Source organism: Nannospalax galili, unplaced genomic scaffold (genome assembly GCF_000622305.1).
Source record: "Nannospalax galili isolate Female #2095 unplaced genomic scaffold, S.galili_v1.0 scaffold548, whole genome shotgun sequence".
In the NCBI taxonomy this organism is placed as follows: domain Eukaryota; kingdom Metazoa; phylum Chordata; class Mammalia; order Rodentia; family Spalacidae; genus Nannospalax; species Nannospalax galili.
Genome location: NW_008358999.1, coordinates 1,333,238 through 1,358,269, shown reverse-complemented (window position 1 = coordinate 1,358,269; position 25,032 = coordinate 1,333,238). Strand labels below are relative to the sequence as shown.

General features: G+C 48.7%; 1 protein-coding gene across 1 annotated transcript in view; it reads left to right on the top strand.

The window, feature by feature from the left end:
- The window catches only part of Fhad1 (forkhead associated phosphopeptide binding domain 1), a 160,421-nt gene that overhangs the window by 103,984 nt on the left and 31,405 nt on the right, over window positions 1–25,032 (top strand). The window contains exons 17-23 of the mRNA XM_008822681.1: window positions 1,547–1,654; window positions 4,744–4,851; window positions 9,026–9,133; window positions 15,901–16,074; window positions 17,936–18,161; window positions 20,562–20,646; window positions 23,445–23,555. Of these exons, the coding sequence (XP_008820903.1) occupies window positions 1,547–1,654; window positions 4,744–4,851; window positions 9,026–9,133; window positions 15,901–16,074; window positions 17,936–18,161; window positions 20,562–20,646; window positions 23,445–23,555 (920 nt within the window). The remainder of the gene's footprint in view (window positions 1–1,546; window positions 1,655–4,743; window positions 4,852–9,025; window positions 9,134–15,900; window positions 16,075–17,935; window positions 18,162–20,561; window positions 20,647–23,444; window positions 23,556–25,032) is intronic.

Below are 25,032 nucleotides of genomic sequence, written 5' to 3'. Positions count from 1 at the left end.
ACAGCACTGCCATCTCTTGCTGTTCTGAGCTCACTGGCTCCGAATTAGATGGTCCCTCTCCATCACACACACCTGTTTCCCGTGCCTCTCTCCAACCTCCAATTTATGTTGTTTCCTCGGGGTATTCCTCCTCCTTCCTTGCCTTTACTTTGACCTTTCTGGCTTTTCACATATATATTGTCTCTTTTTGAGACAGGGTCTCCCTATGGCCTCAGCTGGCCTGGAACTCACTATGTAGACCAGTCTGGCGGTCAGAGGATAACTTACAGGTGTTTGTTCTCTCCTTTCACCACGTGGGTCCTGGGGATAGAACTCAGGTCATCAGGCTTGGCTGTGGGAGCCTTTATCCACTAAGCCATCTCACCATCCTGATCTATTTTATTTTCATTCATGTGTATGTGTGAGTTGTCAGTGTGGATATATGCCATGAACGTGTAGGTACCCCTCACGTCACCGTCTCTAAAAATACATGTGTTTGAGTTCATTCATCAGCCTCCCTCATATGAATCCTGGCTGCTTTGAGAACTGTAATTCAGAGGCAAAAAGAAACTCTAGTTTTTTTCATAGACCCAGCATCCTTTTGGATTATGGATCCTGAACAGCATCTGCTTGATTTATGAGCATACTTCTAACAGCTTTAGACCAAGCTCAACAAACTTTTTCCACACAGCCAGGCAGTAAATATTTTCACTTTCACAGTCTCTGTTATGACTTTGCAACTCTGTTCTTGTTCAAAAGCAGCCTTAGACCACACATCAACAGTGAACATGGAGTGTTCTAATAAAACTTTATTTACAATAGAGCGGCAAGGAGCCAGAGAGTGTCTACAGGCCACTTTGCCAACCTGGGTTCATAACACAAACTTTAGAGTCAAATGGGCCAGGGTTCATCTCCCTGCTCCCCTGACTTCTTGGTAAATCAGGCAGCTTTCCTAATATCTCATTGTCCCCTCCTCATGTCAACCCAGTGTGGGAAGCACTGGTACTAGTCCCATTGTACAGAAAAGGAAACTGAGACTTCACACATAGAATCTCTCTCACCAGGGCCCACAACTGGGAAGGCTCCATCCAGGACTGTGACCTGGGCCCGCCCTGTCCTTTCCAGAGCCCATGTTCCTGCACCTGGGCTTTGCTGTCCACAGTCTCCTTGGGGCATAGTAAAGAACTGAAGGGTAAACCATGAGGAGCCTGGCAGAGCCCTCCTTCCTGCCCTGGTTACCAGGGCTGTCTAACAAGGGTCCTTGACTTGCAGACTCTTGAGAAAGCTATTGGTCACGAGAAAAACAGGGCAAAGGAGGCCTTAGAGGAGGAGCAGACAAGAACCCGAGAAGTGGAGAGTTGCTTGGCCCGCCAGAAGAAGGTACGCAGCCGGGGAGGGAGAGTCGAGCTGTCCTGAGCCGGAATTCAAGCCCTACAGTTGGCAGACTCTGCTGCCCAGGCCCCTGTGGGGTGTGCTGGGGATGGAAGGGCAAACCAGGCAGAGGCCAAGCAGAGTCCAGATCCTGCCATGGCAACCGGAGAACTCACCAACAGCTGTTGGCTTGCAGGCTTTGGAGGAGAGCTTTGCTGAGGAGAAACACAGGGCTCAGGAGGCCCTGAAGGAGGAGCAGAAGCGAGTTCAAGAGCTGGAGAGTCACTTGTCCTGCCAGAAGGAGGTACGCAGCATCTGGGGGAGGCAGGGTTATCTGAGAGGGCAGGGTCAGCTGGGGTACAGAGTCAGCTGGGGGGCAGGGTCAACTAGGGGGGCAAAGTCAACTGGGGGTCAAAAGCTAGGGAAGGCAGAATGGGGGGGCAGAGTCAGCTGGTGGTGCAGAGTCAGCTGAGGGGGCAGAGTCAACTGGGTGAGGCAGAGTCAGCTGGAGTGGACTGGCTGGAGGGACTGTTGGAAGGCTGCTTGGAACTGCCTGAGGTGGGCATGGGGGCGCTGGCCTGTGCTGTCTGGGTGAACTGGGTTCTGCAATGGGAAGCATAGAGGACTAGGAAGAGAGCTGTGGATTTGAAGCCTTGCCAAGCAGTTGAGAAAAGAAAAATGTGAACATGCTAAGCCAGGTATGGTGGCTCATGACTGTCACCAGTAGGAGAAGACGGAGACAACAGGGTCCCTGAGAGTTTGGGGCCAACGAGGACTACAGAGCAAAGACTATCTCACATTTAATAGAGGTGAACAGGATAAAACGGCTTGAGACAAGTTAAGACAGGAGACTTGGATGTCTGCTCCAAAACATAGAAAAGGAATGATGGGATCTTGGGAGAATCTTCCCACAGCACCCTAAATTCACCCAGCTTTAGCCCCTGGCTGACAGGAAGTCTAGGCAGAGTTGGGTCAACTTCTTCCTGCCAAAAGGGTGACCATCTTCTGCCCTTCCCCCTTCACACCGCAGCCCAGACACTAGAAAGCCCAGCACCCACTCCTGTATCCTTACCCATCAGGGCCAGGCCCACATCTCCTGCTGTGCACGGCAGGAGATGGGAGCCTGGCCAGATCCTCTTCCCAGGCCTGCTCTGCACTCCAAAAGTGACAGACCTGTGGCTTAGTGACTAAAAGAGGCCTGCGGATGGGTTATGTTTGGCCCCAGAATATTCTGATTTGAACTCATAAAATGTATTTTAAAATCCAGATTTCCATCCTCTCTTGAAAAGTCAAAAACTCTGGCCCTCATTTCCACTTTGAAAAAAATGAGCTCGGTAGCACAGTTAGGATGGTCACTGAGCTGCAGCCCACACAGCCCATCTTGTCGGTGTGTGGCTATCTGACCCACATCAGCTTTGGGGTGTGTACTCCACTGCCTGCTTTCTTCCTAAAGCATGGTAGCCAACACCATCCTCCAGCCAAGGAAGGCTAGGGAAGGACTCTCCTGCCCCCATGAAAGATACTCTGTTTCTGTTAGTCCACCCAAACTATAGCTTGTGGGGAATGTCTGCTGCATTTACCTTATGGTCACCCTCAGACCCCTGATCGCTTTTCACACATGCTTTTGGTAAGCCCTCAGTCCTGAAGAGTGCAGACTTTGTAACCCCATGAGAGTTGAGTTTGAGTCCTGGCTGACACAGGTCCACCCATACCTCCCTGCTTGGAGCGGATGGTGAAGGTCGGAGTTAATGTACAACAAGCATTTGACACAGAAGCACCACTGATTCGAGGTAGCCATCATCATCACCACAGCCAGATCTCCCCGTACTTCTACACAGTCCTTGCTTCCTGCCCAGACAGTCTGATCTGCTGGGGGTTGGGGCGTAGAGAGTGTTTACACATGGCTTCCGGAGCAGCTGCGCTCCTCTGTAAACAGTGTCACTAAGGTTGGTCTGTCTCTGAGTTACTGTCTCCAGGGTGAAGAGGAGGGGTCTCCATGGAGTCACTTAAGTCAGAGGCCACCCAGAGGTCAACAACGGCTGACAAGGCCCTTGAATTTAGAGTCCAAGGAGATGGGGGAGAGGTGCTGCGGCTGCTCACCATGGTCTTTCAGAGTCTCAGTCTACCTATGAAGACCTTACTGTGGTTTCCCCTGAGAGAGTACTGAGCTACCTTCTCTTTCTTTGAGATAAAGTCTCACATAGCCCAGGCTGGCCTCAAACTCACTATGTAGCCAAGGATGACCTTAATTACTGATCTTCCTGCCTCTACTTCCCAAGTGCTGGGATTTTAGGTGTGCGCCAAAAGGCTCGCTGCATCCTGTGGACTAAACACCTCCCCCAGGCTAATCCAGCCCCTCATAGTGAGCAGTACTAGAAATCACATGGACCCAGTGGCAAGAAGGGAGGCTGTGTGAAAGTTGGTCACTTTTCTTGGGATTTCTGGAAACATGCTGGACCCACAATTTCTGTCCTCTGGGGGAATCTCGTAGCACAGCACCAAGAAATGGACCAGAGGAAAATCCATGACTAGGGTCAACAAATGCTAACCCAGAGCTCTCCCCTCCCCACCATGCCAGCAGCCCAGGAAGGCTCACCCCTCCCCCATCTCCTAGAAGGTGGCCACTGGCTCACACATCCTCACACCTTCGTCCTCTTGAAACCAATATTCCTTCCAAGATCAACAAGATGCCTCTCCATCAGAGAAGCTGCCTGCTCTAGTGACCAGAGGCTGGGCTCCTCTGTCTGCTGATCCCTTCCTAGAGCTTCTGTGTGCCAGACACCTGCTTTGCTGTATCCAGGAACCTGGCCTCCCCACTGACAGATCCCCAAACCCTTACGTCTTCTGACCCTCAGTTTGCTTGCCTATAAAATAGGTTCCTGGCCAGCCACAGTAGTCCATGCCAAGGGGATCTCTGTGTGATCCAGGCCAACCTGGACTACATAGGGAGTTCTAGGCCAGCTGGGGCTACAGAGAGATCCTGTCTCAAAAAAAAATGTAAAATACAGGGCTGGAAAGATGGCTTAGTGGTTAAGAACACTGGGTGCTCTTGCAGAGGACCCAGACTCTAGTCCCGGCACCCACATGGCAGCTAATAATCATCTGTAACTCCAGTTCCAGGAGATCTCACACCCTCTTCTGACCTCCACAGGCATTGTATGACATGGGTGTACATACATACATGTAGGCAATACATACATACACATAAAATAAAAATATTAAATATTTTTTAATGTAAAATGGGTTCCTAGCAGCACCTCCCTTCCCAATAGAGGTACGCTCTGAGGGTGAGGTCTTCCTGGGGGGTGCAGGGTTTCCCAGGACCCCAGCAGGGGAGGTCACCCCAACCTCTGAGCTATTAGTTTTATTAACTGATACGAGCATACCTTTCAGGTCTTGGAGAACACCTTGGCTCATGAGAGAAGAAAAGTGAAGGAAGCACTGGAGGTGGAAAGGAGGAGGATACAGGACCTGGAGAACCAGCTGACCCAACAGAAGGAGGTAGGAGCAGTGGGGACCCTCTTCAAGGAGTCCCAAGCCAGGTGTGCCCAGCCAGACCCACAGGCACATAGCCTGCAGCACCTCCCTGGAAAACGGTGATACCTGCCACTCACTAGCTGACCTGAGCACAGGAGCTCCCACCCCTCCAGGTCCTCATCTGAAAAATGGGAGTAGAGGCCAGGCATGGTGGGGCACACCTTTAATCCCAGCACTTAGAAAGCAGAAGCAAACGAATCTCTATGAGTTCAAGGCTAGCCTGGTCTACATAGCAAGTTTCAGTTTGGCTGGAGCTGCAGGGAGACCCTTTCTCAAAAAAACAAAAAAGAGGGGGACGGAACTGTCCATCATTCTGCGTAAAGTACTTAGAACAAGGCCTACCTACGGGGGCCTTTCCCCTGTCCTAACTCCCTGGCTTGGCCACCTCAAGCAGGGGTACCCCCCCCCCAGGAGAAAGCCCTGGGCACAGGCTCCCTCATTCAGTGTTCCCCCTCCTTTCAGAACAAGGTTTTTAGGGCATTATTCCCAGCATGCCATGAGAGAGACCCTCCCCTGGTATAACAAGCTCTCAAGTAGACCCTCCTGGGACTGGCTGGTGGGCAAGAGACAAAAACATTTGAGAGTAAGATGGGACAGGCAAGGACGGACTGAGCTGTCCTTCTGGGACAGATGAGAGTGCAGCTTTACAGAAATGGGGACCAGAAGGAAGCGAGGAGGGGTCTCCAAGGGCCAGGCCCAGGCAGAAGAAGAGATATCTACCACCCCAGGGACCAGGCCAGCAGACACCCTTGCCTAGAGTAGCCATGAAAGGCAAGCCCAAAGGGATGCGGCTCTTTGAGCCACAGTGCCTCAGCACACCCTGGAGACCAGTGAGACTCACTCAGCAACCCACAAAGCCATCTCCACGAGCTGCGGACAGAGTGGTCACAGATGCGTCCCTCTTGGCTCAGCACATTGTGTGGCTGGCTTCATTCAGCCTCCATGTTCTCTACTCCCCTCCCTGCGATTGCCAAGCCCTGTCCTGTTCCCAGGACACCACAAAGAGGCTGTGATCTTGCTACCCTGAGTACCATCTCAGCTTGGGAAGGTGACCATCACGTAAGCAAACAGGAAAACTCCAGACCCCGACACCAGGAGACATATAAGGCAGAGAATGGATTAGAGAGCCACTGGCAGACAGGAAAGAAGCAACTGTTGAAAGAAACTTAGGGAAAGAGGATGAGTCAGCTAGCCAGAAGGACAGGGCAGGGTATGAGGGAAGAATCCAATGCTGGAGTGGGAAGGGGGTCCAGAGAAGGAAGCAAGAAACAGTGTGCAGATACAGGAAGTGGGAAACAGAGTTTAGAAGTTAAAACTGTCTGTTCAAACCCCAGGTCTACACTGACATGCTGTGTCACCCTGGAAAGCCCCTTGCCCTCACTATGCCCTCATCTGCCATGTAGGTCGAGGTCTGCCAAAAGGAGCCAGTGTGTTCATGATGGTGAGGCAGCTGCCCCCCTGAAGTCAGAGTCAAGGATGGCACTGGGACTCCACCATACCCATGAAGGAGTTGAGGGCAGAGTCCAGGTTGGGCAAGGGTCACACACACATAGAGCTAGCCTGAAGAAAAGGAGCCCACAGTGAGGTCCTGGCTGCCCCAGAGCATCTGTGCACAGCTGGGTCAGCGGTGGGGTTTTCAAGGTGCCAGCTTCTGACAGGCAGAGCAGCCAGCATGGGGAAAGACAGGGTTTGGAGCAGTGTACAGGGGCGGGGGGTGGCCTCAGACAGGACATTAACCTGCAGAGATGGGGCCAGGCTGGCTTAGCAAAGATGGAGTCATTGTGACAGTCTGCATCAAGTCAGCAAAGCAGGAGAACAGCATGTGGGTGGGCAGCATGGTGGGTTAGGAGCCCCAAGCAATCTGTTAAATATGGGAAGCATTAGGTTAACTGATCATACCTGTCCCCATGGTCACAGTTTCCTAGGACAATTTTAGCTTGCTTTTCTTTCTTGACAATGTGCATTTACTGGACTGGGGACATGGTTCAGTCAGTAAAGCATTTGCCACACAAGCATGAGGACCCAGAGCCGCAGAATCCATGTAAAAATGACAGGCACAAGCCGGGCGTGGTGGCGCACACCTTTAATCCCAGCACTCGGGAGGCAGAGGCAGGCGGATCTCTATGAGTGTGGATCTCTATGAGTTCGAAGCCAACCTGGTCTCCATAGTGAATCCAGAACAGCTAGGGCTTCAGGGAGACCCTGTCTCAAAAAGACCAAAAAAAAAAAAAAAAAAGTTTGGAAAAATGCCAGGCACAGTAGCACACACTTGTAATCTCAGAGCTGGGGAGGCAGAGACTGAAGGATCCCTGGGGCTTGATGGCCAGCCTAACATACTTAGCAAGTTCCAGGTCAGTGAAAAACACCCTGTCCCCCCAAACAAAAGGTGATGAATAGGAATGACATGCAAGGTTGTCCACTGGTCTCCACTCCACAGCAGCCCTGTCTCAAAAAGACACACACACACACACATACACACACACACACACACACACACACACACACACTCACAGAATGTGAATTTACCAAAGAAAACAGAGGAGACAGACCAGTGGAAGTTCATTTCTCGCTCTTAACCATTGATCCATTGATGCCCTTCAGTACACACTTCCCGGGTCTTCTATCTGCACATAGACATGTGTGTAAAATGTTTTCGTGGGGCCTGGAGAGATGGCTCAGCAGTTAAGAGCACTGACTGCTCTTGCAGAGGACCCAGGTTCAATTCCCAACACCCACGTGGCGGCTACAAACTGTCCTTAACTCCAGTTCCAGGGGAATCCAGTGCCCTCTTCTGACCTCCACGGCATTGTACGACAGGGGTACACTCACATACATGCAGGCAATACACTCATACACATAAAATAAAAATAATAAATAAAATATTTTAAATGTTTTTGTGGAGGCCAGGTGTGGTGGTGCATATCTTTAATCACAGCACTCAGAAGGCAGAGGCAGGAGGCTCTCTGTGAGTTCAAGGCCAGCCTGGTCTACATAGTGACTTCCAGGCCAGCCAGGGCTACATCATGAGACCCTGTCTCAAACAACAAACAAATGAAAAAAAAGTCTTCCTGGAGCCAGCAAGATGGTTTAGTGGGCAAAAAGCATTTGCTATACAACCTGGTGACCTGAGTTCAATCCTCAGAACACATGTAAAGCTAGAAAGAGAGAACTGACTCCACAAAGTTGTCCTCTGACCTCCATATGTGAATCATGGCATGTGCATATGTGCACATATGCCTACCATACATAGGCACAGTAATAACACAGAAACAAAAAATAAAATAAAATGTTTTTCTGGTAAACTTGATGTCTGTCCTGGGGCTTGAAAGCAGGAGTCCCAACACTTCAAGGATTTTTGCCCCCTGACCTGAGCTGGCTGTCCCTCCCAGGGCTTGTGTAAGGACATCTAAACCTACCATCTCCCTCAGTCTAGGCCTACTGTGGGGGGGGGGTCCCCAGTTCCAAACTGTCTAGTTGTGAAGATGTTGTCGTTTGTTTGTTTGCTTTGAGACAGGGTCTCACTGTGTAGCCCTGGCTGGATTAGAACCCTCACTATGTAGACCAGGCTGACCTCAAACTCACAGAAATCCAACTGCCTCTGCCTCTAAGTGCTGGATTTAAATGTGTGCACCCCCATGCCTATCCAGTGTGAAGTTTTGAGACTCTCACCTCTGTAGACAATACTGCCCACGCCCTTCTTTGAAGGCACGGGCACAGAGCCTGCTGGGGCAGGAAGCATGTCCCCAGTGCTGGCACTCTGCCCCAACTCCCAGGGTAGGACAAGGACTTCCCAGCCAGAACCTGTGCTGGCGCCAGCACCTACCAGGTTGGATGGTATCTGGTGACAGGACTGAACACTCACCCACAAGTCATTTCCTGACGCCAGCATAGAAACTGGAATGACCCTTCTCTCCTGCACGTGGATGTGACTTACTGGGACTCGGCTCCCTGCGCCTGGCCTGGTCACGTACCAGGACTCTGCCTCACTCCCTGGTGTGCACCTTGCTCCTTGAGTTCTTGCTCCCAAAGCCAGCATGTCCCTGGTCTCCATGGTGACTCACCCTGGCTTCCTTCCCCATGCAGGGACGCTTCCCTTCCATCTGCACACACCTTCAAACCCCTTGTCCTTGACTTCCAGATCTCCGAGAACAACCTTGCCTATGAGAGACTCAAAATGGGAGAGGCCTTAGAGAAGGAAAAGAGGAGGGTGGAGGACCTGGAGAACCACCTGACCAAGCAGAGAGAGGTATGTGTCTCGAAGTAGAGGACAAAAGGTCCCAGCAGACCGGCCAGGCCAAGGCCAGGTAGACAGGGTGCAAAGCCTTCTTCTGCCCCTCTTTGGCTGTGGGACTTCAGGCAAGTTACTTGTTATCTCTGGGCCTTGTTACATCCACATTTGAAATATAGATGGTGCATAAATCAGTCTCATTCTGTCGTGAAACACTGCTGTTACACACGGAGCCGGAGACAGACCTGCACACACTAGGTGCTGTGTGTCCACTGTTCATGTGATTGTTACAAGCTCATGACTCAGAAGAAAAGGGGCAGAATCTGAACCTAGGACTCCCAAACCCTCATCTTCTTCCTTTTCTACTGTACCTCAGCCTGATGTGAGGTAAACAACGTCAAGGTTTGGACATCTGAACTTCCAGTCATTTCCATGTCAGTTTCCCATCAGAACCTGTCGGCACAGTCGTCACCGTCAAAACTGAAATGCATTTCCTGTTGGGACCTGCAATTGTGACACACTGGGTAGAGAGGCGGCAGCACACACAGCCCACAGCTTCACAAACTGCAGATGCCGTTCGCTCATCCTGGACCCCCATCATACAAAGAACACACATACATACATATACACACATACATATGCATATACATACATATATACACAAATATAAGCATACATATGCATATACATACATATATACATGCACACATATGCATATATGTGCACACATACACGTGTATATATACACATACACGTATATACATGCATATACATGCACACATACACATATACATATACATACATGCATACACATGCATATGTATACACACTTACATACATGAATATATACATATACACATGCATGCACACATACATATGCATATACACATATATGTACAGTTACACATGTGTGTGTACATACATGCACACATGTACATAACGCATATATACATAGCTCTACATGCATGCATACATTTATACACATGTGCACACACGCACATGTGCACACACCCCTTGGTCAATATCTCAGTCAAAGCAGGAAGCCATTACTCAACCTGGCAGTTGTAGGCTAAATTTAGATAGAGGTAAACAGGAGTTGAAAGGATTTTCAGGGCCAGCTAGGACTGAAAAGGATCTCTAAGTCTCTTTGCATCCATTTTGAGGTGGTTTTCTCACACAGAGGTTCCCACACACTGCCGTGCACACCCATCTCCGAGGAAGAAGTTTTAAGTGCCCTTCCCTAGGCTGCACCTCTGGAGATTCCTGTGCACTGGGTATCAGGTGGATCAGGAATCTGCATTTTTAACAAGCTACCCAAATGACCCTGGGGCACTTTGAACAGCACCACCCAAGGAGAAGCAATGCCAGCAAAACCCTTGGGATTGCAGAGCAGCCCTGGGTACCACTTTGATCAGAGGCTTTAACTAATGGACAGGTGGCCCAGGGGGCAGAATCCAGCAAGTCAGGGCTGCCACACTTCCACACAGGGGCATGGTACACAGGTTGAGCTCTGACCAAGGAGAGGTCTCTTGGTGGTCCACAGCCTTGTTTCCCTAATGATGCTCCATGAAACTGAGGAATACGTCGGCAAGGGGTAGGAGAAGAAGGGAATTTAAATTGTTAGAAGATGGGGCTGGAGCAATGGCTCAGCGGTTAAGAACACTGGTTGTTCTTACAGAAGACCCGGGTTAAAATTCCAGCACCCACATGGTAGCTAACAACTATCTGTAACTCCAGTCCCAGGGGATCCAACAGTCTCTTCTGACCTCCTTGGGCATTGCATGACACGGGTGCACTTACCTACACACAGGCAATACACGCATACACATAAAATAAAAAAGTTTTTTAAAGTTAAAAAAATAAATTTAAAAATTTTTTAGAAGATGATAAGCTGGAAAATAAATTGGGGCTGGAATGGTACTGATTTAAGTGTATCATGCATCAACGAATAAACCACAGTTTTATTCCAGCAGTTATAGGGCAAAGGACAGCATGCTGCTTATACAGTTATACACAAAAATGGAGCAAGCCGTGCAAGGCCTATTGGCACAAGCTTGTAATCCCAACTACTCAGAAGGCTGAGGTAGGAAGATCCCAAGTTCAAGGCCAGTCTCAGCTGCAAAATGAGTTCAAGGATAGTTCCAGCAACTTGGTGATCTCAAAATAAAAAGTAAAAAGAAGCCTAGGGATATAGCTTAATGGGCCAGCACTTGCTTAGCATGCACAAGGCCCTGGGTTCCATCCTGAGTGTTACAATAACAGCAGCAAAACATAGAACAAGAAAGAGCATGGTGACACGGCCCTTCTGGGTGCCAACCCCACAGAGAATCTCCAGTAAGGGCTGTCTCAAAGGAAACTCTGTAATGCAACAAAAAACATTCTTAGCAACAGCCTTAGAATGGTCAAATACCAAAGGGCAGCATCTGGGAGACCTCAGAATTAGCCAGTGGCACCACACAGACCCAGAGGACAGAACGCATAGCAGGGAACCACCATCAACAGCAAAGAACACAGAACCGCAAAGTCTAGGAAACACTCAAAGGAAACACTGCGTGGCTCCGGCAGGGATTCTGTAGCGCTGACCCCCCGAACACAGGGAACAAAAGCAAAAATAGGCAGGTTTAAAGCATCTGCCCAACAGAGGAAATGATGCACAGACACAAGACACAGACACAGTGCACAGATTGGGCAGGCAATATTTATAAATCATATGCCCAAGAATTAGTTAATGCCTAAGCCACCCATTCTAGCTTGCTTCTCTGTTGCTGTGATCAAACACTTGACCAAAAACAACTGGGGGACAAAGCGGTTTATTATGGCTTATAAGTTAGAGGCCATCGTCAAAGGAAGCCAGGGCAGGAGCTCAAGCCAGAACCTGGAGGCAGGAGCTGAAGCAGAGACCACGGAGGAAGGCTGCTTCCTGGCTTGCATTCAGCGACCTTTCCTACACAACCCAAGTCCATCTGCCTAGGGATGGCATCACCCACAGTGGGCTGGGCCCTCCCACATCAACTAGTGATTAAGAAAATGCTTCACAGACATGGTTACAGGTCAATCTGATCTGGGAACTTCTTTGGTCGAGGTTTCCTCTTCCCAGGTGACTCTAGTTTGTGTCAAGCTGACAAAAATTAACCGGTACATCATCTAAGGTACTCGAAGAGCTCTGCGGAAAGAAAATAAATAGTCCAACTGAAACGTGGACAAGGGAACTGAAAAACTGGCTTTCGTTCTCTTTTGTGGTACTGGGATGGAACTGAGGGCTTCACACATACCTGGCAAGTACAACATCCCAATCCTTTAGGTATTTTCAAATTTTTATTTCTTGCTAAATTGCCCAGATGGACTTTGGATTCCTTATATAATTCCTTATGTGCTTCAGGATGGCCTGAGACCTACCATCCTCCCTTCTAGCTTTTTCAAGTAGCTGGAATTACAGGCTAGGGCCACCACATCTGGTCTCAGTAGACATTTTTCTTTTTTATTTATTATTTTTATTTTATGTGTATGAGTGTATTGCCTGCATGTATGTAAGTGCACTCTTGTCATGCAGTGCCCACAGAGGTCAGAAGACGGCATCAGAGTCCCCAGAACTGGAGTTATGGATGGTTGTTAACTGCCATGTGGGTACTGAGATTCAAACCCCAGTCCTCTGCAAGAGTAGTCAGTGCTCTTAACCACTGAGCCATCTCTCCGGCCCTTCAGTAGACATTTTTCAAAAGAAGACAAATAACCAGCAGATATATGAAAAAACATCCCACATTGCCAATCACTAGGGAAATATATTGAAAACCACAGGGCTGTGTCATCTCAAGCCTGTCAGAATAGTTAGTATCAGAAAGATAACTAGGCTGGAGATATCAGCCTAGTTACGGGTCAGATGGTTGAACACTTTGCCTAGTATACACGAAGCCCAGGTTCCATCCCCAGTACCACATAAACCAGGCTCGATGGTGCATGCCTTTAATTAAGGCATTACAGCACTTAGTAGGTAGAGGCAGGAGAATCAGGAATTCAAGGTCATCCTCAGCCACATAGTGAATTCAAGACCAGCCTAAGATACATGAGACCCATGTCAAAAAAGAGTAAAAAATAAACAACAACAAAAAAACCCTACTCAGACCTAGACCTAGAGTGACTTATATGTCATCTACATAAGCAAAACAAAAAGAGAGCGAGAGAGAGAGAGAGAGAGAGAGAGAGGAGAGAGAGAGAGAGAGAGAGAGAGAGAGAGAGAGAGAGAATGGAAAAAAATATCTCCAGACCTGTGGGTAAGAAGCAAAGATGGCTGACAGTGTGGGTCTCCTCCAGACCTGTGGGTAAGGAACAGACGGCCAACAGAGGGTCTCCTCCAGATCATGGAGCAAAGATGGTCAACACTGTGTCTCTTTAGACAGGCCAGCTTTGTGACCCAGCAGAGAAACAAGCGTGGTCTGTGGTAGATTCTCAGGGACACCTGGCGCATCCACTGGGCAGTACATGGCAGGCTGTTCTGTGGGACTCATTCCTTAGGCTGGGTCTGCAATTATCCTCATGAAATTCCTCAACACTGCAGCAGTATGAAGTGCCTCACAGTGTCAGGTACAAAACCATGAAGTGACTCCCAGTGAAGCAGACTGAGAACAGCAGTGCTTGTATTTGTCCCCCAGAAATGTCAGTTTCTTTTCTGATTATAAAAGGAACCCCTGTCCTTCTAGAACATTTGGCAACACAGACTGTTGCTCAGAAGAGCATCAACAGAGACCTGCTTCCATGGAACAGAGCTGTCGCCAGTGACATTCTGATGTGATTCTCTCCAGGGTGCCTTTGTATTTAGCAAAGATGGCTGACAGTGTGACACCCGACTCCTTATCGAGTTAGTGACGTGGTGTCTGCTGCTTTGGGAAGCTATTTTGCTACATTAAGTTTCTCTCAAATGTATCCCATGTCACTGAACTGTCTTCTACCACTTGCAGACAAACGATGTCCTGGGTCTGCACTGTATGAGATGGACCCTGGGTTGTTTGTTCCTCCCTGTGGTGGGCTTAGAATTCTTTCTCTCTTTCCATGACGTATGAAAGAAGCTTGGAGCAAGGCTTGGTGGTACATGCTTGGACTCCTGTTACTCAGGAGGCTGAGGCAGGAGGCTCGTGATTCAAAGCCAGCCTGGGCTATTGTAAGACCTTGTCTCAAAAACCAAAACAATAATGACAATAAATAAACAACAAAATATGTAAAAGATGCTTGGCTGAACAACCGTGCACTGAGCTTTCAATCCTTAGGACAGAGTCTCAAAACTGTGACTGCTGGACACCAGGATGTGAGTGACCTCACTCAGCCCTTGTTCCCAAGTGGCCTTCCAAAAGGAATATGCCCAATAGCGTCCAAGACTGCACCCCATTTCCTGGGGCTGGGGATGTGGCTCAGTCAGTGAAATGCTTGCCACCCACATGATAACTTCTATTCCATCCCAGCACCCTTGTTTTTAAAAAGCCAGGCAGAAGCTGGAGAAATGGCTCAGCGCTTAAGAGCACTGACTGCTCTTGCAGACGACCTGTATTCAGTTCCCAGCACCCACATGGCAGCTAATAACCACCCTTAACTCCTGTTCCAAAGGGATATGACACCCTCTTCTGGCCTCTTCGGGAATTGCATGATTCAAGTGCACTTATACATGCAGGCAAAGCACTCATACACATAAAATAATAATTTTTTTTTAAATCCGGGTGTGGGGGCTGGAGAGATGGCTCAGTAGATAAGAGCACTGGCTTCTCTTACAGAGGATCTAGGTTCAGTTCCCAGCACCCACATGGCAGCTAACAACTGTCCATAATTTCAGTTCCAGGGGATCTGACACTCTCTTCTGACCTCCATGGACATTACAAGACACAGGTACACTTACATACATGCAGGCAAACACTCCTACACATAAAAATAATTGATAAAATATTAAAATAAAGCAAAATTAAAAAGCCAGGTGTGATAGTGTGTGCTTGTAATCCCAGCACTGGGGAATCAGGAACAGAAAGATCCCTGGGGCTCACTGGTCAGCCAGTCTAGCCTAACTGGTGAGCTCTAAGCCAATGTGAGACTGTCTCAATGGAGGTGGACAGCATTCTGAGAAGGATACCTGGGGTTGTCCTGTGACCTCCACATATGTACAAATGCATATCTGCACACACACACACACACACACACACACAAACATGCATACACATGCAATAAAAAAAAAAAAGCACAATGCTTGAAACCTGAGCATGGGGCCTGGTAGGAGCCTACACTCCCAGTCCTTCAAGAAGAGTCTCCTGGGGGACTAAAGGGGTTCCCAGGGGAAGCATTAATTGTTCTGAGGACTTGGCAGCTGGGGTCCTATCTGGACCGGGACCTGGAGAGCAAGGAATGGTAATCCCAGTGCCAAGCCCTAGTGGGGAACACTGTGTCCCCAGGGCAGGTCACAGAGTGAAGGCACTCAGCACATTTATCCTGAAAAATAGAGTTAGAGAGAAATATGACAGCCCTCCTCAAATATTTAAAGAGCTGTGTCATAAAAGAGAAATAAAACTTACTCAAAGAGCTCCAGGTTACAGAATGTGGTTCAGAAACCAGAAATCACAAGGAAACAGAGCTTGGCTGAGGATAAAGCAGAGTTCTGCAGTAATTGGAACCTTCCAGAAAAGGTATGCACTTTGGACTTAAAACAAACATCAGCAGAATGGAGTCTGTGTCCTTTCTGAAGCCACAGGGGGAAAAGGAGGTGAGGGTGACGATTTAATCCCAAATGTCTATTCATTTGTTTGTCGTTTGTCTAGGAAATAGAATTAAAAGGGCAAATAGAGAATGTTTTAAATAATAAATTGAACGATGCCCTGGCCATGGTAGAAGAGACTCGGCAGATGAAGACAGCGGAGGTCCTGAAAGCAGAATGCCTCACCCTGAAGTTAAATGAAACATTAGCCGAGCTGGAAACTGCCAAGACAAAAGTGGTAGGTGTCAATGGTAATGGCAGGTCAGTCAATGGTAATGGCAGGTCAATGGTAAACTTTCCGTAAGTGGAGGTGATGGTATCGGAAAACACAGGGTTGAGGCCAGGACTGCCCAACATCAGGTTGCCACCATCCTGGGCCAGATGGTCCTATGCCTTGTGGGACGGTAAGCAAGATCCCCTTCTCCAAGTGAGACTGATAAACATGGCTCAGATACTACCAAGCATTCCTTAGAGGCAAAATCATCCCCTGATGAGAATTGCATGCACATAAACATAATACACAAATTAAATATTTATTATTTTATGTGTATGAGTGCTTTGCCCATGTGTATATAAGTGTGCTTGTATCATGCACTTCCTGAAGAATTGCCAGGCCTGGCAGTACAGACTTGGAATCCCAGCTACTCAGGAGGCTGAAGGAGGAGAGGCACACATTCAAGGTCTGCCTAGGCTACAGAGTGAATTCAAGGCTAGCCTGGGCAACTTGGTAAGAACTTGTCTCAAACTAAAATAAAAATAATAAATTTGCAAAAGGCCAGGTGTGGTGGCGCATGACTTTAATTCCATTTCTTAGGAGGCAGAGGCAGGTAGATCTCTGTGAGTTCAAGGCCACAGTGGTGTACCTGGCAAGTTCCAGGCCAGCTGATGCTACATAGTGAGACCCTGTCTCAAAAGAAAAAATAAAGGAGCTGGAGAGATGGCTCAGTGCTTAAGAGCTCTGACTGCTCTTGCAGAGGACCTAAGTTCAGCTCCCAGCATCCACTTGGCAGCTAACAACTGTCCATAACTCCAATTCCAGGGGATCCAATTCCCTCTTCTGGCCCTCTTCAGGCATTGCACAAACAGGTGCACTTATATACATTCAGTCAAAACACTCACACACATAAAGAAGTTCAATTAATTAAAAATAAATAAATGAAATGAAAATAAAGTTGGAATATGGGTTGGTGGTAGAGTATTTGCCTGAGATGCACAAGGCCTTGGGTTTGATCCCTTGTACAGAAAGAAAGAAAGAAAAGAAAGAAAGAAAGAAAGAAAGAAAGAAAGAAAGAAAGAAAGAAAGAAAAGAAAGAAAGGAGTAGCAAGTCAAGATTTAAACCTGAACTGCTAGGTATAGACATTAGAGGTACTGTTAAACAACCTCCCTGTTTGAAGGAAGGGCTGGAAAGATAGCTCACCAGTTAAGAGCACTGGCTGCTCTTGCAGAGGACCTGGCTTCAGTTCCCAGCACCCACATGGTGGCTAACAACCATCTGTAACTCCAGTTCCAGGGGATCTGGCGCCCTCTTCTGACCTCCAAGGGCACTGCATGACACGGGTGCACTTATACACATGCAGGCAATACACATAAAATAAAATAGTAAATGTCAGAAAAAGAAAGAAAGAAATGCAAATTAATTTGACTTTATTTCTCATCAATTGTTCTGTTCACTAATACTTATCAAGCATCTGGGTCTAGGTGCTGTAGTGATAAGAGAACTTCTGCTGCTGAAGTTCAGCAGAGCTTCTGCTACTTGGAGCAGAGGGACAAGCAGGGGCGAAAAACAAAGAAACGAGATCTTTTCAGATGGCAGCAAAGGTCTCGGGGACAAGAAAACCAGCAACATAGAAAATGTCTCAGACTGGCCGGTGAGCAGGTGTCTGGGAGGGTTCCTCCAGGTAACGTTAGAGCCGAGACCTGAAACATTAGATAGATCAGCCTGGCAGGGAGCCAGAGAAGGAATGGACCGGCAGCGGGAACAGCACATGCAGAGACTCTGAGATGGGACCCAGCTAAGCGCCTGCGTGTGCAAAGAAGACAGATTGTCACCATCCAACCCAGCTCCTGATTTCAAACCATCCTCGCTCTGTTTCCCTAGATCGTGACGGAGGATCAGGTGAGGCTGCAGCAGCAGGCAATGAAGGCCCTCCAGGAGGAGCAGGAATCCCAGAAACACGGCTTTGAAGAGGAAATTGCGGTGTACAAGGAGCAGATCAGGCAGCACTCCCAGACCATCGTGAGCTTGGAGGAGAGGCTCCATCAAGTGACTCAACACCACAAAAAAATTGAAGGAGAAATCGCAACGTTGAAGGACATTGACCCAGGTAGAGCCAGGCTGCTGGAGAAACCAGGGTATCTGAGCAGCTCTCGCAGGGCCCCGGGCTGACTACTGAAAGACACGCCCCATCTAAAAGCTCCCTCATTCTCTGTCAAACTCTCCTCCAAGGCCTAGCTGAACCAAAGTAACAACAGTGAGTCAGGGCATCCTTTGTGCTGACCCAGTGAGCCAGCGAGATGCACAAGCAGCCGGAGCCGTTAGTAGAGTTGTCTTTTCCACGAGAGCATCAAGCCAGCCCTCTCTCAGTGCCACTGGCCACTGCCACCTGACTAACCATATTCTCCTGGGCAGCCAGGACTGGCCTCTTATAAAATAAGCCCCAAAGAGGCTAAAAACAGTATTCCGAGTTATGTCACTCATTTACCTTAAATGACCTTGATCACTCATGACAAACACTAAAGCTCTGGGTGGAGAGTTCTGGAAGCAGAGGCACTGGTGGATATTTGGGACTGGATAAGCTTTGCTCTGGGGGAGAGGAGGTGTTTGTCCCAGATAAGGGGGGGGGTAGCTACATCTGTGGTCTTCACTATGAGCTTCATTCCTCTCCCGCCTCACAGTCAAATGTCTCCAGGCATCGCCACTGCTCCCCTAGAGGCAAGCCAGCCTCCATTCAGAGTCATGGCCCCCATCCCCAGCTGGCAAGTCTCCTCTTAGTTGGGCGTCTATGATGCCCCAAGCCTCCTTCAGATACTAGAGATCCATGATGGACAAGCCAGCTACTGTCCCCATGGTTAACCAAGTTGCTACCCTGACAGGTAACCCAGAATGAATAGGACCCCATAGAAATGGCAGAGAGCTGGGCTTGGTGTCCTAACCCAGGTCAGGAGGATGTTGAAGCTGGGACCTCAGAGTGACACCATCTTTGTCATCTCTGCCCTTAGATCCGTGTCTGCCATGAAGCAGGCATCGCCCAAGTGTTTGTTGAGTGACTAAACAACTGAGTAAGAGTGGAAAGCAGAGAACAGTGGGCTGAGGAGTGAGAGGTGAGGACAGGACACCAACAAGCGTGAATCCTTCTAGGTCTTTTGTCTAAAGGGAGAGAGGAGGGGAGATGATGTGACCCATTGCCAAGGCTGCAGTTCTTGAAGCTTGGCTGGGCCTTTGCCAGTAGGTCCCTTGCTCCCACGTCTCTCCCTTGTCTGTGAATGTCATTGGTGACCTCTGCTTCACACGCTAGCCAGGAAGCTCTCACGACCATATTAGCCCATTTTTCTGTGGATGTTAATCTAATGCCGTGAGTAGGAAAGTCATAAAGAAAAGAGGTTTAATTTGGAGTCAGGGTCAAGATCAAAGGTCTTTATCTGGTGATGGCCTTGCTGGTAGAGTCTTGAAAAGACCCAGAGTGTCACATGTAAGAGACAAGGGATATGCAGGGCTGGGGCTGGGGCACAGTTGGTAGAGTGCCTGCCTAGCATGCGGGTTCCGCCTCCAACATAAACACAACCGAGTGGTGCACGCCTGTAATCTCAGCACTTGAGAAGTGGGCAGGAGGATCAGGAGTTCAGGGTTATACTCTGCTACATAGCATGTTTGAGGCCAGTCTGGGCTACAGGAGACCCTGCCTTTAAAAAAAAAAAAAAAGGAACCGTGAAGGCCAGGTGTGGTGGTGCACACCTTTAATCCCAGCACTCAGGAGGCAGAGGCAGGTAGATCTCTGTGAGTTCAAGGCCAGCCTGGTCTACATAGTGAGTTCCAGGACAGCTGGGGTATGGGGAGACCCTGTCTCAAAAAGACCAAGAGAGACAGACAGACAGACAGAAAATACAATCTGGTCTGGTCTCTGTCCTGTCCCTCTTATAAAACCACCAGGTATCCTGGGGTGCCAGCCTGATGAGATCATCTAATTTAATCACACCCCAAAGGCCCCTCCTCTAAAAATGTTTTTTTAATTTTTATTTATGTGTATGAGTGTTTTGTGTACATGTATATAAGTGCACCATGTGCATGCAGTGTCCACAGAAGCCAGAAGGGGGCGTTGGATCCCATGGAACTGGAGCTGCAGAAGGTTGTTAGCCACCGTGTGGGTACTAGGAAATGAACCTGGGTCCTCTGCAAAAGCAACCAGTGTTCTTAGCCTCTGAGCCATCTCTCCAGCCCCGTAGCCCCCTCCTCTAAATACCACAGTGGGATCAAGTCTCTACCTACCTAAACCTCACAGTAGAGATTAAATGTTACCATTTCAGGGGATGCCAGCCATATTCAGACCTCACACATGGACACAGCCTCAGCCTCTGGCACTGCACACATGTAGGGCAGCCCAGGACAGAGAGGGCTGCAGATGAGAGGAATCTGGTGAGTTGTGAGAGACACTGGTATGTTTGTAGGACAGAGGAAAGTGTCTGCTGTGTAAGGACTATAATCATGTTGACATGTCCCTCTGATTCAGCTCAGAAAGAGGAAACACCCCAAGAGCCTCTATCATCACCCCCATTGGACAGCAATACCAAAGAGATGACATGCGACTACTTGATGTGAGTTCCAAGGAGAGAGTGCCAAGTCATTCTCAAGGCATGGGGGTGGGGGAGGGAGGAAACCATAGCCAGATCCGTGTCCTCAGAACTGGAAAGGCAGCTGAGACCCATTTCTTCAGTAGGTATCCTCATTCCTGTAGCACACAGTCAGGATAGTGTTCCAGCTCTGTGTTCAAATCCCAGTTCCATACTTGGTGGCTATGTGGTGCTGGGCAAGTCAGGTCGCCTCCCTGAACGAATGCATCCGTAGGATGCACGTGTCTGTCCCTTAGTGACTGTGAGCTGACACTGTGATTGACTCCTCTTCCTGAGCCCCTTTGGGGAGTGGGGGGCTGTCCCTTTGATGGAAGCTGACAGTAGAGACCACTTAGCAGGGTGGAGTTCTGGAAAGTGTCAAGCAATTGGACTAAAATTCCTCAGCCAGTAGAGGCACTTTCTGTCAAGTCTAATGACATGAGTTTGATTCCCCGATCCATGTGGTAGAAGGAGAGAATTGACAATTGCAAGTTGTCCTCTGACCTCCTCAGGTGCATTATGGTACATGTGCACCCCCACACGTACACACGTACAAAATAAGTAAAATGGTTATTTTTTTTTTTTTTGAAGAGTTGGACTAATTGACCTTAGCTAATGATCTCTCCTTTCCCAAGCCTAAGATTCAAGGAATCCATTGAGTCTCAAGGAACTGATAGTTTTCAGAGAAACAAAATCTATCCGTGGCCGGGTGTGGTATAATACCTGTAATCCCAGCACATAGGGAGCACATAGGAGGATTACCAGTTTGAGGCCAGCCTCAGCTACATAATGAGTCCCTGTCTCAAAATCATGAATGCTGGGGATGTAGCTCAGCGGTAGAGCACTTGCGTGTGTGAGGCCCTGGGTCCGATCTCCAGTACAGCCAACAACAATGACCAGCAAAGACGCAAAAGTTGCCACAAAGCAGTGTGTCAACACAGAGGCACTAGGTTTCTACTCCAAGAAAGACAGAGGAGCCAACCTAAGAGAGCAGGGCCTGCAGGCTACCCACGTGAATCATGGCCACGGGAACCAGGGACGGGAGCCCGCAGCCATGTTGCGCTCTGATCACTGGGTTTTTTGTTGTTGTTTGATTAGTCGATTTTTTTTTTTTAGACTTTCATACCTGGGTATTATATTTGCATTATTTCTACCCTCCAAACCCCCGTCCAGCTCCTCCCATGTCCACCCCCACTTCCTTTCCATTTCCTTTTTTTTTCTTTTTTGTCTGGTCACTGTAATTAATGCTGGGAGAGTTACAGTTACAGCCAAGAACAAACACACACAGACACAGACTATGTACAGTTATTTCATTCTAATGATCATTGTTTTTTTTTAAATTTTATTTATTATTTTTATTTTATGTGTATGCGTGTATTTACTGCATGTAGGTAAGTGCACCCGTGTTGTGCAATGCCCGAGGAGGTCAGAAGAGGCTGTCCAGTCCCCTGGGACTGGAGTTAGGGACAATTGTTAGCTGCCATGTGGGTGCTGGGATTCGAACCCAGGTCTTCTGCAAGAACAACCAGTGTTCTTAACCACTGAGCCATCTCTCCAGCCCGGATCGTTGGTTTTTATTTTCTTTTCTTGGCGTGCAACCTGCTAGGGCTTTGCTTTGTTTCCTAATGTGCTCTCCCTTGAAAAGTCTGTGTGACAGCAGGTAGGTGGTGGTACATACCTATAATTCCAGCTCTTGGAAGGCTGAAGCAGGAAGATCTCAAGTTTAATTCTGGGCTGGGAAAAAAAAGTCTGGGATGGAGAGATGGCTCAGTGGTTAAGAGCACTGGCTGCTCTTGCAGAGGACCCAGGTGTGATTCCCAGTACCTACATAGTGGCTAACAACCATCCATAACTCAGGTGCCAGGGAGTCTGACACCCTCTTCTGACCTCTATGCCATTGCATGATATGGGTATACTTATATACATACAGGCAATACACTCATACACATAAAAATAAAAATAAAAATAATTTTTTTAAGTCTGTATGAGAGGAGCCTGGGTTTCCAGAGCCTCTGAGCTCACCTGAAGTGATGACAGAAACCTGTGGAGCCTGTCACCACATTCTGCTGTGTTCCAAGTCAAAGTCCTTCATGTTCACTCAGAAACACAGCCCAGCACCCATTCGCTCTCACCCCCCAACCCCACCACCACCCCACCAGGCCCTCTTCCTGTGGTCCTTGCTGAGTGCGTGTCCTGTAGAGAGAACCTCCACTGGGCATAGCCATTCTCATGGTGCCAAAGGTATGTCCTGCCCCCTAGGGCATGGGGAAGCTATCCTCTCACCCTCCCTACATACCCTTCTTTGTCTGATCCCCCAGTGCCTGGGTTCCCACTGTTCCCTTGGGAACAGCATCATTCACACAGGCTCACTTCCCCTTCAGGTTCCAGTGAGGTTACAGAAGTCCTGGCTCCCTCTCTTCTTCCCTATCCTCAGGGAAGCCCTGAACCCATCAAATGGTGTTCTACCCTCTTTCCACCAAACCCACAGGCATGTCAGTCCTGCCCACGGATATCAAGCAAGACCAGCTGGCACCATCATGTCAGCCACAGTGCACCTTGGACCTAACCCAACCAGACCCTTTGTTCTGTCTCAAAGTGTGCTAAGTGAAAGCATGTCAAAATGAATTTCTTTTAAGAATATTCAAAGGCTGTCTGTCCCCTTGCTGGACTGGGGTCCCACGGACCATCACTGAGCATGTTAAGTGCTCTAGGCTCCCCCACACACTTGGGAGTCACCAAGGATGTTGAGCAGAACTGACTTGGCCCATTTTTGTGAATTTCAGAGAGGACTTACTGACTGCTCAGAGAGAAATCCTGTCTCAGCAAGAGGTCATCATGCGGCTGAGGACAGACCTCAATGATGCCCACAGCCGGATGTCAGATCTGAGAGGTTTGTATGAGTTCCTGGGTCACTTGCTATTCTGACTAGCTCAGGAAAAAAATGAGGTCGAGTCAGCAATCTTGGCCCCCAAGTCCCTGGTGGGTCTGCCTTCTTGTGTGCCTGCAGCCCCTGTAAGCCAGAGTCACACAGACTAGGCCTAGACTTGGTCTTGGAGTCCACTCCCCACCCCCCAGGGGCCCCTGACCACATTTTGTGGATGACCTTGGACTTCTGCATTGAAACCAATTTTCTTCTTAGGAAGAACTCTCTTCTACTGAAGAGTATTCCCTCTGTAGGAAGGTAGTGGTGGGGTACCCTCAGAGTAGGGGGATTTGCAGGGGCCCTGGTGTAGTACAGAGGAACCCCCTCCAAGCCTACTCTTCTTCCTGTAAGAAGCCCACACATCTGGTTCCTAGGGTTGCCCTGGACATCAATGGCCACCCAGTGTAGGGGAGAGAAAGCCAGGAAAGACCTCCTGTGCTGTTTCTCTCCCTCCCTCCCTCTCCCTCTCCCTCCCTCCCTCTCCCTCTCCCTCGCCCTCTCCCTCTCCTTCTATTTCTGTAACCCTCTTGCTTCTTATGGCCACCCTCTCTTTCCCATCACCAGTCTCCATCAGGACAAAAAGCCCAGGCAGACGGGATTGGGGAGGTTTTAAAACTAGATTCCAGAAATAGAAAGAGAGGGAGAAAGGGAGGAAGGAGAACTTCTCTCATCTACAGCCTCTCCCCATCCCTAGACCCTCAGGAAGATTTTATTCCTATGAATGCACCCATCACATTGATGGCTGAATTTTTCAGAGTGGTTTTGCTACAGTGAAGAAGAAATTGTAATACAGAGGCTGCAATAGCCAGTTCTAAAGTCAAGACCCAATTCTAGGACCTGTTCATTGTTAGTTCCTTGGCTTTAGAGAAGACGCTTCCCTGAGCCCTAGTGTCTGCATCTGTGAATAGGGATGCTAATTGTAATTCCTTTATAGGCTGCCATGAAAATTCAAAGTAATGCAAAGGTCTCAGTGTGGGTTCTCCCCGGAGCAGACCTTAAGACTAAAATTCTACTACAGCCAGTTTATTCAAGTTCCCAGGAAATACCAGCAGTCGGGTAGGAAGTGAACTACAGAAGGACAAAGTAAAGAACAGTGGGCTGCCAATCAAGTGAGGATCTTGGCATCCAGAGCTAATGCCCCTAGAGAGAGCGGGAAGCGAGGCGGAGGGTTAGCCTGCAGACTTCCCTCGAGAACGGAGAACCGGAGGGGCCAATACAGGTCTCCTGCCTTCAACAGCTATGGGTGGGACATTTTTGTATGTGGCAGACAGACACCTAGTCCAGAAAGCTCCATCAAAAAGATGCAGAAGTTGAGCTGGGCACGGTGGTGCACGCCTTTTTTAATCCCAGCACTGGGGAGGCAGAGGCAGGCAGATCTCTGTGAGTTCAAGGCCAGCCTGGTCTACATAGTGAGTTCCAGGACAGCTGGGGCTACAGGGAGACCTTGT